The 18,566-nt window shown below is 46.0% G+C and overlaps 2 protein-coding genes and 1 non-coding gene across 3 annotated transcripts in view; 1 reads left to right on the forward strand and 2 right to left on the reverse strand.

Annotated features, from left to right (window-relative positions):
- LOC129604322 (uncharacterized) overlaps window positions 1-18,566 on the reverse strand; it is a 196,367-nt gene that overhangs the window by 93,683 nt on the left and 84,118 nt on the right. The gene's annotated exons all lie outside the window — the stretch shown is intronic.
- Window positions 4,082-4,154, reverse strand: trnav-aac (transfer RNA valine (anticodon AAC)). The gene has a single exon. It is a non-coding gene; the product is annotated as a tRNA-Val (tRNA).
- LOC114859332 (uncharacterized) lies at window positions 5,538-8,164 on the forward strand. The gene is made up of 4 exons (XM_029157393.3): window positions 5,538-7,308; window positions 7,405-7,533; window positions 7,734-7,878; window positions 7,988-8,164. Exons 1-4 carry the CDS (start codon window positions 7,055-7,057, stop codon window positions 8,162-8,164), a joined length of 705 nt encoding a protein of 234 aa, XP_029013226.1. The 5' UTR covers window positions 5,538-7,054.

Raw genomic sequence — 18,566 nt, forward strand, 5'->3', positions numbered from 1 at the left:
GAAACGAGCAGCGGCCATGAAGAGAGAGCGCAAAGCTGGCAGACAAGCTGGCAGGCAGGCAGGCTGGCAGGCAGGCAGGCAGGCAGGCAGGCAGGCAGGCAGGCAGGCAGGCAGGCAGGCAGGCAGGCAGGCCAATGAGCAGGGGGTCAGGCACGCAAGCATGCAGGAAACGCGGGCACGCAAGCGTCTCCCTAACACCAACTCATAAGTAAGACCAGTTTTCTCTTTTTTTGATTGTTTTTAGTCAAAGCTACGTGAGGGTGGTGAAATAATTTGCAGGTGAAAGCACACACAAACACAAGTTTCCAAGTTGGAGGAATCTCCACCACGTTGGAGGAATCCTTTTGGTGGGATAAACTGCCAGGTTGGAGGATTTTTCAAGTTGGACAAACCGGTGACAGGTCCCGACTCTTCCCCCAGGTTAGATGATTTTTTCCCACCACGCTGGAGGAATCCTTCTGGTGGGATAAACTGCCGTGTTGGAGGATTTTTCACGTTGGACAAAGTAGAGAAAGTGTGTGTGTGTGTGTGTGTGTGTGTGTGTGTGTGTGTGTGTGTGGGGGGGGGGGGGTCTTGTTTCCAAGTTGGAGGAATCTCTACCACGTTGGAGGAATCCTTCTGGTGGGATAAACTGCCGTGTTGGAGGATTTTTCACGTTGGACAAACCCAGGTTAGATGATTTTTTCCCACCACGCTGGAGGAATCCTTCTGGTGGGATAAACTGCCACGTTGGAGGATTTTTCACGTTGGATAAAGTGGAGAAAGTGTGTGTGTGTGTGTGTGTGTGTGTGTGTGTGTGTGTGTGTGTGTGTGTGTGTGTGTGTGTGTGTGTGTGTGTGTGTGTGTGTGTGTGTGTGTGTGTGTGCGGAGCATGGGGTCGTGTTGGACCTAGGGAGGATGCGGAATGTGAGGGTGGTGGTGAAATAATTTGCAGGTGAAAGCACACACACACAAACACCGAGTTTCCAAGTTGGAGGAATCTTCACCACGTTGGAGGAGTCCTTCCGGTGGGATAAACTGCCACGTTGGAGGATTTTTCACGTTGGATAAAGTGGAGAACGGTTCCAGAGTTCTCTGGTGGTGAGATGATTTCGGTCTCTCTGAGGTTTTAATATGAATATGAATATGAGTGCATATGAATGCATTGTGTACCCCTTTCTTTGATTACTGTTTTATATTTAATAAATGTTTAGTATTTAATCAAAAGTTTTGCTTATGTGGTCTTTATTTTCTCCCTCATAATATGATAATATTCAAATAATGTGTGTGTGTGTGTGTGTGTGTGTGTGTGCGTGTGTGTGTGCGAGCGTGGGGTCGCGTCAGACCCCGGGAGGACGCTGGAGGATCCCTCGCTGGTTCAGATTTTGGGTTGGGTGCCTGTGTGCGGGGGGGGAGGGAGGTGCGGCGAACCTTAAAAGTCGCAGAGAGAATACATCGCAGTACCACTTCACCTGACGAGCTTGGAACGAGCGTTTATCCACAGTCTCGTCAAAAGGTTCCAACGCTATGGCCTCTCAAGAAGAAGGTGACCTGCAAACCGACGGCTGCGCGGTGTTCGAGCGGACCACAGACTGTCTGCGCCTTCGCGTAGAAGAAGAGGGAACCCCGTGCCCGTTGGATCATAGCGGATTCCCAGACCCGGAAGGAGGCCTAGACGAAGGTCTGGAGTGCGACTGTTTGTGTGGGAACGCTCTGGCCGCTGAGGGTGCCTTGAGGGACTTGTTGGACAAACACATCCTGGCCAGCGACAGACGGTGTGCTCGTGTCAAGGCTCATTACAGACACCGCCACCTGCCATCGGATCAATTGGCCTTGGACCTGGGCGAACTCAGGTTCACCCACGGCATGGTGGCATTTCCGGACACCCTCTTATTTGCCAGCCGTGGCAAATTTTACCTGCTAAACGTAAAGCGATGCGTCATCTGTGCCGGCGCGGGGAGACGACACCGCGACAGATGCAAAGAAGTTTGCGAGAGATTCACGGCGTACCTGACCGACACCCAGCTGGACGACGACTACGGGCGCAAGCCTCTGCTGTACACGAAAAGGCCGAGCGAGAGGAGCGTGGTCGGCCCTCGCACTGCAGACAACCTGTTCAGGGAGCTGGGCAGCCGTGAGGGCATGTCGTATGAGCTGGACACCGTAGACAGTCACGTGTGTGATGCGTGCGGCGTCAGGCTTTCCCGTTTCGTAGCGGGTGACAACATGCTGAGAGAGCATGTGTATCACGTGCACGTTGCCGGAGTGGAGGAGTGCGACTTCCTGGCGAAAAAGTTCTTTGGCAAAGAAAGCATCCGGAAAGCAATGATAGGCAAGGAGCGTTACAGAAGGGGCCTACGTGGCGTTCCCCGAGTTGATGATGAAGGAGGCCGTGGAAGTCTATGTCGGCTTTGGCTACGATATGCCCTGCGTCGTGTGCGGCTCGCGGCGGAGCGAGAGCCACAACCAACGCTGCGGGATGCTGATGCTGGCGCTGCTGCGAAAGTTGCTTCGCGTGAAGTTTTGATGAGCCGAGAATCCCGTTGATGAAGATTAAAAAAACAAAAAAGGGCCGTATTCAATTTCTTTCTACGCCTGCCTCTGTTGCTTTACGCGTACCGATTAAATTATACTGTACGGAATGCGCCTTGTACTCCTTTATTTCATAACTGTTTTATATTATTAAATAAACTTTTGGCATTTAATCAAATGTTTTTGCCTGTTTGGTCTGTTTTATTTTTCGTTTAAAATGGTCAGCCCTTGCACGCAGCTGTCTGCTTGCATCATCATCATCATCATCATCATCATGTTCATCATCAGTGGGCCTGTGGCACGGGTGGAGGTAAAAGGGAGGAAAGGAGAAGGAAAAATAAAAAAACAAAAAAATGGGGTCGCGCCTGACCCCGGGAGGACGAGGGATGGGGAGGTACAGGGGGCTGGGGTCGTGCCGGACCCCGGGAGGACTCCTGACGGGGAGGTACATGGGGCCGGGGTCGCGCCGGACCCTGGAAGGACGAGGGACAGGGAGGTACATGGGGCTGGGGTCGTGCCGGACCCCGGGAGGATGCCTGACGGGGAGGTACAGGGAGCTGGGGTCGCGTCGGACCCCGAGAGGACGAGGGACGGGGAGGTACAAGGGGCTGGGGTCGTGCCGGACCCCGGGAGGACGCCTGACGGGGAGGTTCCGTGGGCCGGGGTCGCGCCGGACCCCGGGAGGAGGCCTGACGGGGAGGTACAGGGAGCTGGGGTCGCGCCTGACCCCGGGAGGATGCAGGACGGGGAGGTACAGGGAGCTGGGGTCGCGCCTGACCCCGGGAGGATGCCTGACGGGGAGGTACAGGGAGCTGGGGTCGCGCCGGACCCCGGGAGGAACGAGGGACGGGGAGGTACATGGGGCTGGGGTCGTGCCGGATCCCGGGAGGAGGCCTGACGGGGAGGTACAGGGAGCTGGGGTCGCGCCTGACCCCGGGAGGACGCCTGACGGGGTGGTAGAGGGAGCTGGGGTCGCGCCGGACCCCGGCAGGACGAGGGACGGGGAGGTACAGGGGGCCGGGGTCGCGCCTGACCCCGGGAGGACGAGGGACGGGGAGGTACAGGGAGCTGGGGTCGCGCCGGACCCCGGGAGGACGAGGGACGGGCCTGTGACGAAGAAGAAGGGAGGGGTGACCGAGCCGCAGCGGATCCTGCGACGCATAGGTGCCTTGTGGCCAAAAAACGTAAAAAGAATCAAAAGTTTCATAGTTTGTCTCGTGGGGTCAGACTGACCCCCTCGAAGGCTGCGTGAGGGTTAAGTATAATTTCTTCTCAAGTCCAATTTAGCGTCCTCCTGCTCCCACTCCTCTGCAGTGTCTCTATGAGCCTTGGAGTCCTGCCATGTCAGCATTTTGTGTTTAGGTGCGTTTAAAGGTGAAAGCGACCAATGATAGCCTGTCTTTTTGAAATGTTGACAGGACAGCCCTTTAGTGAACATAGACTTGCCAGTGCACTTTGCCATATCCTGGGACTCTTTCACAGGAAATGCAGTACCGACTGGCCATCTTGTGAACGCTCATGGACTATCACACACATTGATTATCTACAATCGGACAAAACATTACTTTAAGGTTTCTGCCTGGTTTCGAACCAGGGACCTTTTGAGAGTTAGGCAAACGTGATAACCACTACACTACAGAAACCTCACAAGCATAAGAGCGACAGTTCTTGAGGAAGGAGCGTTCCATAAAAACTTGTTGCAAGTGCCGACTATGACTTCCATGGGTACATGTGAATCAATGGAGCTAAAGCGGAGCCTCCAAGGGTTTTGGTCACTTTGGAAAATACTTGAACCACAAACTTGCTTTGTTGCAGCTAAAATTCCACACATAAATTATGTGTCTCTTGTGACTTGGTGTTCCGCAGACCACAAGACGGCAAATTTGGTCCTTGTTAGTATAGTGGCCAGTATCTCCGCTTGTCACGCAGAAGACCAGGGTTCGATTCCCTGACGGGAAGTGTTTTTCTTTGTCATCCCTCCACACGACGCATGAATTTACTTTCTTTTATAAATAACAGCTGAGGATTGCTGCTTCTGACCACCACAAAGTACCTTTTTGTTGCTGGAGTAGTTTAGGCAGGAAGAGTGTTAGACTGAAGATCTGCAGCCTTCGGTCCATCCCAGGTTTCAGCAACAGATGTCCAAACACTGAGATGCAAAGCGCAACCATGTCCTCACGTTTCATTTGTTGCTTTTTAGAAGAATCGACAGATCATGTGTCATGTATTTCTAGTATATAGATATTTTGAACATGGCTACAGTGGCATAAAAATTGCCCCTGCATGGAGAAAGTTGAAAAGAAAAACTTACCTTTTTTGGCATGGCATCAAACAAGGGACCTTTTGTGTGTGAAGCAAACGTGATAACAACTACATGATAGAAACCCATGCCATGTTGCACATTGACTTCCTCTTTAAACAGAATCTTCGACTCACTTTTTGAACAACATGACTTTGAATTGCTCTTGCCTTGTCAGCAAGACGTGGTGGTTCCTGGACAAAAAATGATCTAGTGCAGCCTAAAACCCTAACAGGTCTATGAACTGCATTCCAACACACACTGCTCTGGCCAGACACAGCAACAATGGCAGCCCCCCAAGATGGCTGCAACAGCTGACTGCTCTCTTCTCAAGACCCTTTTGCCCCCATAAGTATGATTTCTTCTCAAGTCCAATTTAGCGTGCATGAGCATGCTAGCAAAAAGTAAAGCCATTGACAACCCTCCTCTGCAGTGTCTCTATGAGCCTTGGAGTTCTGCCAGGTCAGCATTTTGTGTTTAGGTGCGTTTAAAAGTGAAAAGCGACCAAGGATAGCCTGTCTTTTTGAAATGTTGACAGGACAGTCCTTTAGTGAACATAGACTTGCCAGTGCACTTTGCCATATAGATTTAGTTTGTAAATCTTGGAGCTGTGGAAGTCAGAAATGTGCAGAGCTTTTGGAAGCACAACTCCGTCAATTTCTAAGGTAATAAGACATGCCATATACCAAATTAAAGCTTAGATTAAGTGCTGTCCAATGGTACCAAGCTTGTCTGTGTATGTCGTTCCTAGCAGAAGAGAGTCATCAATTAGTTTGTATATCTCTGAGCTGTAGTTACAGGCTCCAGTTGGGTGGAACCTGAAATGACACTAGTTAAATTTATATCTTATTCCTGATGAGACAAGCTAAATGGGTGCACAACCACTTTAGGTCTTTACTTTTATTCACTTATATTATAACACTCTGATTGTAGCACAAGCCAAATACAGATCAATAAAGCACAGTGAGTGATGCTTTAATCCCTTCCAGTCAGCTGCTGATCAGAAAGTCAGTCACTTAGTCTGCTGCAAGCAGCCACTAGGGAAAAGGTCACAGTCAACCTAATACCTGACAGTAGCTTGCTGAGGTGTTACTAACAGTTCTGAAAATACAATTCTGACTCTGAACCAGCTTACATATGCTCTTTACCTGCCCAGCCACGCTCTCAGAAGCAGTAGAAAGTGGTTGTATCAATGTATGGCAAAGTTCAAAAATTGAGAAGCTGATAGCTACACCACCAGCGCTGACCACTCTGACTGACTTTCAGCTTGTCAACATATGAATGTTGCTTAATATCAACAAATGGCATATCAAATGAAAGCTTTGTCTGTGTGTGTTGTTCCTAGCAGGAAAGCTTTCAGTCCAGGCTTTACATCCATATTATACTGCTTAGCTTGAATCTATCTGTTTGGCAGTCACCAGGCCAAACATCTCTGTCAGGTATCAGGGTCTCCTATATAAAAGTCTGTCTGTTATTATAGTTGCCTGCTTTGGCCAGCTAGCTTACAAATGCTCTTTACCTGCCCAGCCAGGCTCTCAGAAGCAATAGAAAGTGGTTGTATCACTTTTTGGCTAAGTTGAAAAATTGAGAAGCTGAATGCTGCACCACCAGCGCTGACCACTCTGTCTGACTTTCAGCTTGTCAACATATGAATGTTGCTTAATACCAACAAATGGCATATCAAATGAAAGCTTTCAGTCTAGGTTTTACATCCATATTATACTGCTTAGCTTGAATCCATCTGTTTGGCAGTCAGCAGGGCAAACATCTCTGTCAGGTATCAGGGTCTCATATATAAAGGTCTGTCTGTTATTATAGTTGCCTGCTTTGGCCAGCTAGCTTACAGATGCTCTTTACCTACCCAGCCACGCTCTCAGAAGCAATAGAAAGTGGTTTTATCACTTTATGACTAAGTTGAAAAATTGAGAAGCTGATAGCCGCACCACCAGCGCTGACCACTCTGACTGACTTTCTGCTTGTCAACCTATGAATGTTGCCTAATACCAACAAATGGCATATCAAATGAAAGCTTTCAGTCTAGGCTTTACACCCACATTATACTGCTTAGCTTGAATTTATCTGTCTGGCAGTCAGCAGGCCAAACATCTGTGGTATGTGGCTGTGGTAAATATGCTAAATTTGTTTGCCTACCTCCCTACACAGCGACAAGGACAGAAGAATTGTCCACTGCCGTTTATGCCATAAACCCCAATATAGTTTTCAACTCATCTTGCAAGGGTCTGTATGAAAATGGCGTCTCCAGAGGAGCGACTGGAGGAGATTAAAAAAGCAAAAGAGTCCACAAAAGTCTGGACCCGGAATGGCCGCAACTGGGACTACAAAAAACTATGTGAGTATTTCCCCCATAAGGCCTGCCGGTGGACTTTGGTCCGTCTTCTGCGGGAGAACGACTTTTATGTTGATAATGCACCTTTGTCGGACGACATGGAGAATGATGATGATGGTGAAGTTCCAACCACCAGTGGTCTCAGCAGCAGGTAGTGAGACTATTCTTTTCTTTTGTTTTAGAAGACATAGCACACAGAAGCAAACCTTAAACTTTTTAATGCTTGAATTCCTGTTGTCACCTGTAGTGTTAATGCCAGAGGGACCTCTGAGGGGCCAGCAGAGTCAGCCACTATGCCTAATGATGTCCCTGCAACAACAGGCTCAGGCTCAGAGAGAGAGGAAGAGGATGACTCATCTGACCTGACATGGCAAAAGTAAATTGAAATTGTCACAAAAGTGTTACATTGATTGCTTTGCTGTGGTGGTGCCGTGGGTAGCATCTTTGTCTCACAGCAAGAAGGTTCTGGATTCGATTCCCAGAGGCGGCCCTGTGTGGAGTTTACACGTTCTCCCCATGGATGGATGATTGCTTTGCCTTGCCATAAACCTGCCTCTATTCTGTTTGTTTTTACAGCTCTGCATTCCATGATTATAAAGGTGTTCGGTGCATAATGCAGGAGATGGGACTCTATGAAAAATTTCCCACAGAAAATGCCACCCTGCAAGCTTTTAAGCAACAGCTTATTGAGAAATTTGAATATCTGAACTGTCAACAGGAGGTGACTTCAGATTATTTTGCTTTTTCCAGCCTGCAGACTCATTCTGATATCTTTTCAGTGTTTGAGACAGGAAGTGTGTGCCATCTGATAATTTGATATTTTACTGCAGGTAGACAATGTCTCCAGGATGCTGCGATTCATGCAGCCTAAAGGTGAAGATATAGACTATGGTTTTTTGACCAAAAGCACTGAAACACAGGACTTTATTATGAGTCTTAAGAAGGCCACACTCAAACCTGCCACAATTTTAAATTACCGTATTTTCCGCACGATTAGGCGCACCTAAACGCCTTCAATCGTTTCAAAAGCTGATCATGCGCCTAATAATACAATGCGTCTTGTATATGGCCCAGTATTAAAACGCATACAGGTCTCAGTTACGGTAAGCAGCCGCGACTCGATTTTCCCCCGTAATAGTGCGCAGTGCATGCTGGGATACCGGGAAACTGGCGTTTCATTTCCATTTTAATATTTTTGTAAATACCCTGAAATGGCTCCTACCAAAAGACACGCGTACAACGCTGAGTTTAAACTCAAGGCGATAAGCCACGCACAAGAACACGGCAATAGAGCAGCAGCGAGAGAATTTAATATCAATGAATCAATGGCGAGGAAGTGGAGGAAGTATGAGGATGAGCTCCGCCAAGTAAAGAAGACAACACAGAGTTTCCGCGGGAACAAAGCGAGATGGCCACAGTTAGAGGACAAAGTTGAACAGTGGGTTGCTGAACAAAGAGCAGCAAGCAGAAGTGTTAGTACAGTCACAATTCGTATGAAGGCAATAGCGCTAGCTCGCGAACATAACATCAGTGAATTCAGAGGCGGTCCTTCTTGGTGCTTCCGTTTTATGAAACGACGTCATCTCTCCATCCGTACGCGCACTACTGTGTCACAACAACTACCAGCTGATTATCAGGAAAAGTTGGCCACTTTCCGCACATACTGCAGAAACAAGATAACTGAAAAAAAGATCCAGCCAGAGCATATCATCAATATGGACGAGGTTCCACTCACCTTCGATATCCCTGTAAACCGCACTGTGGATAAAACAGGAGCACGTACGGTGAATATTCGCACCACAGGGAATGAGAAAACGTCCTTCACTGTAGTTCTCGCCTGCCAGGCTAATGGCCACAAACTTCCACCCATGGTTATTTTCAAGAGGAAGACCTTGCCGAAAGAAAACTTTCCAGCTGGCATTGTCATAAAAGCTAACTCGAAGGGATGGATGGATGAAGAAAAGATGAGTGAGTGGTTGAGAGAAATTTATGTGAAGAGACCGGGTGGTTTTTTTCACACAGCTCCGTCCCTATTGATCTATGACTCCATGCGCGCACATATCACCGAGCATGTCAAAAAACAAGTGAAGCACACTAATTCAGTGCTCGCCGTCATTCCGGGTGGATTAACAAAAGAACTCCAGCCGCTCGATGTTGGCGTCAACAGAGCATTCAAGCTCGACTGCGAACTGCGTGGGAGCAGTGGATGACCGAAGGCGAACACACGTTCACCAAGACGGGGAGACAGCGCCGGACGACATATGCTAATATCTGCAAGTGGATAGTAAATGCCTGGGCTGGTATATCAGTCACAACTGTGGTCCGAGCTTTTAGGAAGGCAGGAATTGTCACCGAACTGCCAGACAACAGCAGCGACACTGACTCGGTTAATGATGACTTTGATAAGACGGAGCCAGGCGTTTTGGATGCCGCAATAGCCCAGCTGTTCAATTCGGACACGGAAGAAGAAGTTTTCGAGGGATTTTAGATAAGGAACTGAGAAAGTGAGCTTTACGTTTACAGAGTTATTATTGTTCTTGTTGCTTGTTGCTTTGTTGTTTTGTTTTCTTGTTAATAAAGTTTGACTGACCTATCTGACTGCTAATCATTAGATGCATAACGCATCCATCAGTCAGGCACACACGAGGCACACCACAGGACCAAAATATTTTAAGTATATTTATTGAAATCACAAATTGGCGCTAATCGTTGATAAGCACAAGATTTATTTGCACTTAATTAATTAAAAACGAGTAAAACGCAGGAAAAGTGAAATGCGCTCCACTTCTGCTAAGACGCTGTCACCTGTTTGGTTCAGCGCTGTTGTGTCTGTGTGAACACAGATCCTTTCTGCAGTGAGGATGTCACACTCTCTCTCTCTCTGTGCGTGACTAGCGTTCTATTGTCAGGAAATATCACAGAGTGTGGCATCGTTTCATACAGCGATGATCTTTGTAAGAGTCAAAATCTCTGCGGAAACAGCCCAAGCAGCTAAAGCTCTAAGTTACAGTGTGATCGTTATTTTAACACTGTGATTTCCAGCGGAATTATTTCTTACATATCGTGTTAAGGAATATAAGTTAAGATTTATCTGAGAGCCAGATGCAGTCGTCAAAAGAGCCACATGTGACTCGCGAGCCATAAGTCCCCGACCCCTGATCTAATGGATGCGTTATGCATCTAATGGATGCATAACGCACCGTAACTCCAGCCTCTACTTTAGCGCCTTATGCGAAGCGTTTTATTAAAGGTGCGCCTTATGATGCGATGCGCCTTATATATGTAAAAATAATTAAAATACGTCATTTATTGAAGGTGCGCCTTTTGATGCGGTGCGTCTTTTCGTGCGCAAAATACGGTACATAAAGAGCATGATTAGGTTTGTGACATTCCTGAAAAGCAGACCAGTCCTTACTTTGACACCGAGCAACATTCCCGCTGTGACCTGTATATGAGCTTCCTGAATGACCTCAGGAAGCCAGTGTCCAAGGCCCATACAAAAGTGGTGAACAGAACACGGTCAGTAATTTACTACTAAATTCTTAACAATGACACATTACATTTCATCCCGCTACACTGGCTGTTGGGAACGTTACAATTTTCAACTGATGGTTTAGTTAGTATTTCCATTGCAGATACAAACGTTTGATGGACGGGCAAAGGTCACTCTCCCAGTGTTTGAGAATTTTGCATGAAAGCAAACCTGAGATGCTTGGCATCTATGCAAACTTCCAGGAAGATAAAAAAAAGTCTCAACTGAGGAAAAGATTCTGTTCAGATACTACTGTGAGGCCATTCTTATTTTTGGCCATTTTCAGAGGCCTGGAGCTGTTGAGGGCTTCAAAGTAAGTTATTTGCCCACATATTAACACGTTAAACTAACCTTATTGATTCTGTGTTTAACATAGCAACTGATTTGTTTAATTCAGATTGAAGAGTGGCTGAATCGAAAGAGAGTCGACGGAAGAGTTTTAATCGGGGTGCAGGAGCATAAGACTGCCACTTATCAAGTTGCCTCAATAGCAGTCACAGCAGAGGAAGAAGCTGTAAGTCATCTAAGAGGAAAGTGGCTGTGTATGTTGTTCCTAGCACCTTGTTTACATGGATTCACGTCTTGTTTCTGTAGATGCTAGAAGCCTACTTTGAACACGTGCACCCGCATTTTGTTAAACAAGACGTAGACGACAAGGGGAGGTTCTTTTTAAGCAAAACTGGAAAAACCCTTTGCAGTGCCACAAATGATATGGCCCGTTTTCACGAACAGTGAGTATTTTTATATACCGCCTGTCAGCTTGTCAACCTATGAATGTTGCCTATTATCTCTATCTCTATCGCTCTCTATTATCTATCATTTTTATTTTATAGCTTCAAGCTCCAAAACATAACAAGTCAGGAGCTCAGGAGGGTCATAGTAACAACGGTTTCCTCAATGTTCTCAGAAGAACAAAAGGACAAGGTCGCTCATTATGTGGCCCACACCACCGCTGTCGCCAAGGCCCATTATAGGATGAAAACAGCTGAAGAAACTGTAGCCACTGCTAACGTTCTGGCCAGTTTAACAGCTTACAGGTCAGTGACTGGTCAGATAGCAACGATAATGTTTGTAAATTGCTAATGTATGAAAGTGATTCCTCTTCGGGTTGGGTTTATGTTACAGCTCCTCAGATGAGTCAAACAAAAAACCATCCAAAAAGAAAAGAGGAGCCAGCATTGATGAGGACACCCTTCAAGATGTCAGGAAGGACTTCGCTGAGTTTTTGGAGGTCTTTCCAGTCACCCTCAATGGTAAGCCTCCGTCAAAACTGGCGAGGATAAATGCAGGGTTTCCAGTGGACAGAACGTTTTACGATAAGTGGCGGATCGCCCAGTTCCAAAACAGAGAAGACCATCTGCTGTGTAAGTAGACATTAAAGAATTTAGGACACCTAAAAAAAATAATATAACACCAATTAAACTGACTGGTCTTTCAATCACAGCCAAATGTTACATGCGGCAGCCCACAGCGGCCAAAATAAAAAAAACTAATTGAATCTGAGGGATGGACTGCAAATTACCCATCCCCAGAAACAATAGTCCAAAAATGGAGACCACCCAAAAAAATAGACGTCGAAACAGATGACAACATCAGACGATGTATAGAACTGCAAAAATGGTCAGGGGTGGCCATAAAAACATTTGAGGACAACCGCGGACAAGGTGGTAACAGTGTTTTATTTTGGAACAGGCTGCAATTACTCAGCATACAAACTATTACCGACATAATGACATGCAAGAAATTAAGAAAGATATTTTCTTTTGCACAGGTGTTGTTGCAACAAAGAACTTCCTAAAAGGCTCAATCATTTGTGATTATCATGGTGAACTCATCACCAGTGAGGAAGGCCACCAGATTTTAAAAAGTTCAAATGATCACATGGGCTACCTGTTCTTCTTCACTGCTGGCAGCAGGCGTCTGTGCATCGATGCACAGACACACCCCTGCAAATGCCATCCTAAACATGGAAACAGTTGGAAGAAAAATTAATCATTCTCGAAAAAATCCTAACCTCAAACCTTTCCACTGTAACATACAGTTCGCTAATGAGAACAAAGATACATTGCTCTTAGTTGCTATAAAAGATATTAAAGTAGGAGAGGAGTTTAGGTTCGACTATGGGGTGAACAGAAAGTCATTCTGCGGAGAGGGACTGGACCTGGAATGGCTGGACGATTGACTGTGTAAAAAAAAAAAAAAAACAAAACTGACATTCTTTGTTTTTGGCACATATTATTTTTAATGTCACAAGCCTTTCTTTTAAACTTGTTTTTATTTACTGTTTTTATTGTGTATAGTGATGCTTGTATACTTCCAAGTTGTTTAAATTTTTCTAGTGTGGTGATATTTTCCTTTTTACATGACATTTAGATTTATTTATGTTTTAATGTCTGTTCATTAATGAAAATAACAAAAAATTGTGAATAATATCATATTTCACTCTCAATCACTTTGTCACTCTTAAAAATTGAGAAGCTGATAGCTACACCACCAGCGCTGACCACTCTGACTGACTTTCAGCTTGTCAACATTTGAATGTTGCCTAATACCAACAAATGGCATATCAAATGAAAGCTTTCAGTCTTGGCTTTGCATCCACATTATACTCCTTGGCCTGTACAAAGCCCTAAAGTTCAATCTTATGAAGATACCAAGCCAAGCAGGTCACTGTGCCTGTCCGTTTGTGTGCAAACTAGCAGACTTTGCACAGCTTCGGACACCTGCGCCTGTCAGATCCTCACACTCTGAAGGAGCTTACAGATGCTCCTGTCTGCCTAGCCCCTCTTTTATAAGCAATAGAACATAAAAAAATCACTTTATGGCTGAGGTCAAATATTGAGAAGCTGATAGGCGCACCACCAGCGCTTACCACTCTGACTGACTGTCAGCTTCTCAACCTATGAATGGTGGTATTAGAACGGCAGTCTCTTTCCACTGGGGGGCCGACAGAGGAAAAAGAAGACGAGGGCGACTCTGTCTGACTCAAGTTTTATTGAACCGCATTTTTTCATCTCAGAGTATTATTTTCTTTTATTATATGAAAAAAAACACATGACAGGAGAAAAACAACTATAGACTAAGGTTATAACATTTCGAAAACATTTTTTAAGAGCAGGCCCGCATGCAGTCGGGTGAGGCCGCGCAGGATTTTACACACTTTTGGTAGGCTTTCACAAAATCAGCGACCATAGAGTCATTCTCGGACACGTTATTCCCATACAAACTCAATACATTTCGATCGGATAAGCCTCTGGCCCTGTGGAACAGAAAGTACGCACAGTGCTCCCCACAGACGACGGATAACGGGTGCTGCAGCTGTCTATTGTGATAATAAACGGCTTTAGAGTCCTTCTCCGGAAATTGTAAAATAGTTTGAGGGTAGTAGGGGCAGTCCAGCGCTAGCCCGTAACTGTCAAACAACGCGGCATCTCCGCTCTCTTCAAGAATCAGCGTGAGCCAATGCTCTCCGGGCAGGTGCCGCGGATTCTGAAATACCTCTAAAGCATTTTCAGACGTCACCTGAACGGGCTTCATTTTAATACTGGAGTGATACACGTTATTGTAGCTTTTGACAATCTGCTGCAAAACCTCCACATATCTAAGGGTGTTTTTACCCGTAAAGTAACGGTACAGTTTATATTTTAAGGTTTATTGTAGCGCTCCGCGACCAACGCTTTGACTTCGCTGGATGTGCTGAAATGCGTGATTTCATGTTTTTTCATCAGAGCCTTAAATAGCTTGTTGTAAAACTCTGATCTGTCTGAACACGTTTAGGGATTCCACTCTGAGCAAGAACGAACTCAAAAGCGGTCGCCACCTCTTTTGCACCCTTATTCTTAATAGGCCTAACTTACGCTTTTTTAGAAAATACGTCAATAACAGTCAGCAGAAATTTATAACCTTCGTTGTGCGACGCTAGGGCCTTCATGTCGCAGAGATCGGCTTGAAATTGGTTCAGAGGTCTGGACACAAACACCCTATATCTAGGGAAATGGATCCTTACAGGCTTATGCAGCGTGTACGCGTCTTGTTTTGCTAAAAACTCTTTTATGCGATCCATACTAATTTTGTTGCCAGAATCCTGTTCTACGGCTCTGTGTAAAGGAGCCACACCGCCATAACTGCCCGGATGAGAAGGGTTGTAATAAATTTTCTTCATCAGGTTTTCAAGTTTAGGAGGCATCGTCTCTCCTCGCCAAAAACCTCAGCTCTGAACACCCAGCACGCTTTTTACGTTATTATGAGGTTATTCGGTCGCTTCAGTAATGAGTAGTGTTTTTTACAACTTCACAAGCTTTTATTTATTTTTTTAAAAGAATAAATGTTACATCGCTTAAACAAAAATGGATAAATGCATACAATGTGATTACAATACACGTGACTGCGCAAAGTGATACAGGCAAAATGTAGATGCAGTATGAATAAATGAAATTAGAATGAGTACACACACACACACACACGATGAATAAATTAAACTAGAATGAATTACAGGCTATCATCACAAATGCTCCCCTCCCAGAGATCCACCGCCTCCTGCAGGTCATGTCGCTCATGTTTTGACATAGCCCTCTCCGTCAGTTCATCTTGTATATCACCCAGAACCTCCACGACATTCTCTGTATCTTTCAAGCTGTGCAGAACGGCTTTCCCGGCCTGTAGCACTCTCTCCGCCGACACACGGATGTTATATTTCTCAAGCAGTCTACTCGCCGCCACGACTAAGCTGAGCCCCGTTCCATTGAGGGCCAGTCGCTGATCCGCGTTGATGTGGAAGCAGTGTCACCGTCGTCATCCCTGTCATAGCAGGCGCTATCCATCAACTGGGTCGGAGAAGGACGAGGTATGAGTTAATGCAGAGAAGCCATGCTTGCCCGGTTTCTTGCTTGGTTGATTGCTTGCTGAGGACTGGAGCAGAGGGTCTCTATTTATCCCCGGAGATGAGAGGGGGCGGGGTGGGTGTGTCTAGGGGAAGAGGGCTTTTCAAACTACAATCAACTCCTTCTAATCCTGGCTCATTTGAAACAACTGCGCAATCGAGGTTCCCCTTTCATCAAATATTTTCAGCCACTCTCTGCAGGATACATTCATAATTTGCTGGAAAACACCACATTCGGTGTTGAAGCGGGCTACGAGCAGCCGACAGTCGGCGCCTCCGGGAGCGTGTATGCTCACTCTGTAGTACCAATGGTCGCTGGCGGAGCCGCTGGTTTCCCAGACAAACTTTAGTATTTTCGGGTCGGGGTCCTCCATGTCAAACACTTGCATAGCGTCGCTCAGACTCTGCTCCTCGGTATCCGGCACCGCTCGCATCCTCTTCTTAATGGGCTCATCTTCCTCGTCAGATTCATCCTCGTCCATTCTTTGAAAAAGCTTACTCAGATACCCCGCTACTACGTCGCGCAAAACACTCCAGTCATTTGCAGTGACGGGCATCGTTACAGTGTCGGGGGAGAAAACATCTCTGACTTTGAGCTGGTAAAGACGCAACTCCCCCGTGGGGTAGCAAAACACATAGCTGAAAGAGCCCGACGCTAGCTTTGAGAGACGCTGCACTCTGCACAACCACAACTTTGTTTTCTTAGGAGCTCCGCGCTGAAACTGATTCTCCACCGCAACCCCAACGTTCACGCTGCTGATGATGCTGTCAAAATCCTCTACCACCGGAGAATCGGCCATTTTCCTGTTTTTCTCCCACACACGACAGTCTCTGATCACTACAAAACCCCCCATAGCAACGTCTTTATAAAGCCGCACGCTCGAGGAGGTGACTGATAGAGGACGTGTCACACAACAGTTGCGTTCTGAGGATCACAACGCCCCTTTAACGCGAAGGATGGAAGATAGACGGACCTATGACTCTCGGGGTCAAAGAACAGGTACCTTTTGACACACGGGGTGAAAGAACAGGTGTACTTTGACACATGGGGTCAAAGAACAGGTGCACTTTAACATTCGGGGTTCAAGATCAAGTGCACTCTGACACTCGGGGTTAAAGATCAAGTGCACTCTAAAATGGCAAGTTCAACGGTGAAAAGATCAAGTGACCTTTGACCTAGAGCAGTCAAGACCTGAGTTGAACGAAAGTAGTCTTTTTTATCTCTGGTGGGCTTGATTTGCTCCTTAAATTGAACAAAACGCTGTACCAGTAAATGCTTCTTTCCTTTCTCTCCAAAGAAGCTCACACCGGCAATGTTTTTACGCCTACCTAGTTTAGCTATGTAACAATAGTCTGATTTAATGCTCTGCATTGTGACATGCTTAAATCAGTGGTACATAACACGATGAGACAGCTTTTGCATCTACAATCAATATTGTATATGTGTTGTATACCCAACTAAAAAAATTGAAAGCGAAATTGGCAGCGTCGACCAAGATGGATGTCGACACCATGCAGCGATTTGTTCAACAACCCTACTATTGACCTGTAAAGTGTTCCGCAATGATGCATGAAACTCAGGGGAATTAGCTCAAGTGGTAGAGCGCTTGCTTAGCATGCGAGAGGCAGTGGGATTGATGCCCACATTCTCCATTTGTCTTTGTTTCTTCTCACTAATGGTTTCTTTGATATTATACTTTTCTTTTTTTCTTTAATTGTCAGCAAATGTGTCTGAAAACCAACTAGAATAAATAATTTACTAGGCGGACGAGGTAGGGAGTCGAACACACGCATGCACAGCACAATGGATTAGCAGTCCATCGCCTTAACCACTCGGGCCACCTCATCTTTCTTCCAAGGAGAATCACATTCTTCACAGCAATATTTCCAATGAGAGCTTGCTGAGCATGCAATGGGAATTGCGGTTGAAGCCCAAATTCTGCAAGTGTCTTTCTTCCCTGATCTGGTTTAGCTTAGTCTGCAGGTCAATAGCGTAAGGATAAGTGTAAGTACACTAAGATCGTAATACACGCAGGAGCTAATGACGCCCGGTTACGCCAATCGGAAGTCACTAAAACTAACATTGAGTCGGTGTGTTCGTTCGCCAAAACAATGTCGGACTCCGTAGTTTTCTCTGGACCCCTCCCCAATGTGACCAGCGATGACATGTATAGCCGGCTGTCATCGCTCCACCGCTGGTTGTCTAGGTGGTGTCCTGCAAACGGTGTGGGCTTTGTGGCTAATTGGAGCACTTTTTGGGGAAAACCTGGGCTGATTAGAAGAGACGGTGTCCATCCCACGTTGAACGGAGCCTCTCTGCTTTCTAGTAACATGGCCATGTTGCTTAGCCTCCCCACTCCGTGACAACTCAGAGTGAAGCCCAGGACGCAGAGTCGCAGTCTTATACGCCTCTCTGCATGTTCTCTACAGCCGCGACCCACTCTTAGTATTAGTTATCGCATAGAGACTGTGTCTGCTTCTCGACCACCTAAACTATACAAGTCACAAACAAATCAAAGAGGAGTGACTTACCATAATTTAATAAACATCAAAACAGCTCCTCTTACGGAACAAAGTAACAGTAAGCTAATAAAGTGTGGTTTATTAAATATCAGAACTCTCTCATCTAAATCCTTTTTAATAAATGACTTGATAAATGACCATCACATAGATCTGTTCTGTCTCACTGAAACCTGGCTGCAGCAGGATGAATATGTTACTTTAAATGAGTCGACTCCAATGAGTCACATCAACTATCATGTTCCAAGAAGTACAGGTAGAGGTGGAGGAGTAGCAGCATTTTATAAATCAGATTTATTAATTACTCCTAAACTTAAACATAGTTATAACTCATTTGAGAGCCTCACTCTGAGCCTTTCTCACCCAGACTCTAAAACTCAGAAGCCAGTTGTGTTTTGTATTGTTTACCGTCCTCCTGCTCCATATTTGGAGTTCTTAACTGAATTCTCTGAATTCTCATCTGACTTAGTTCTTAGCA

The sequence above is a fragment of the Betta splendens genome, chromosome 7 (genome assembly GCF_900634795.4).
Source record: "Betta splendens chromosome 7, fBetSpl5.4, whole genome shotgun sequence".
Lineage (NCBI taxonomy): Eukaryota > Metazoa > Chordata > Actinopteri > Anabantiformes > Osphronemidae > Betta > Betta splendens.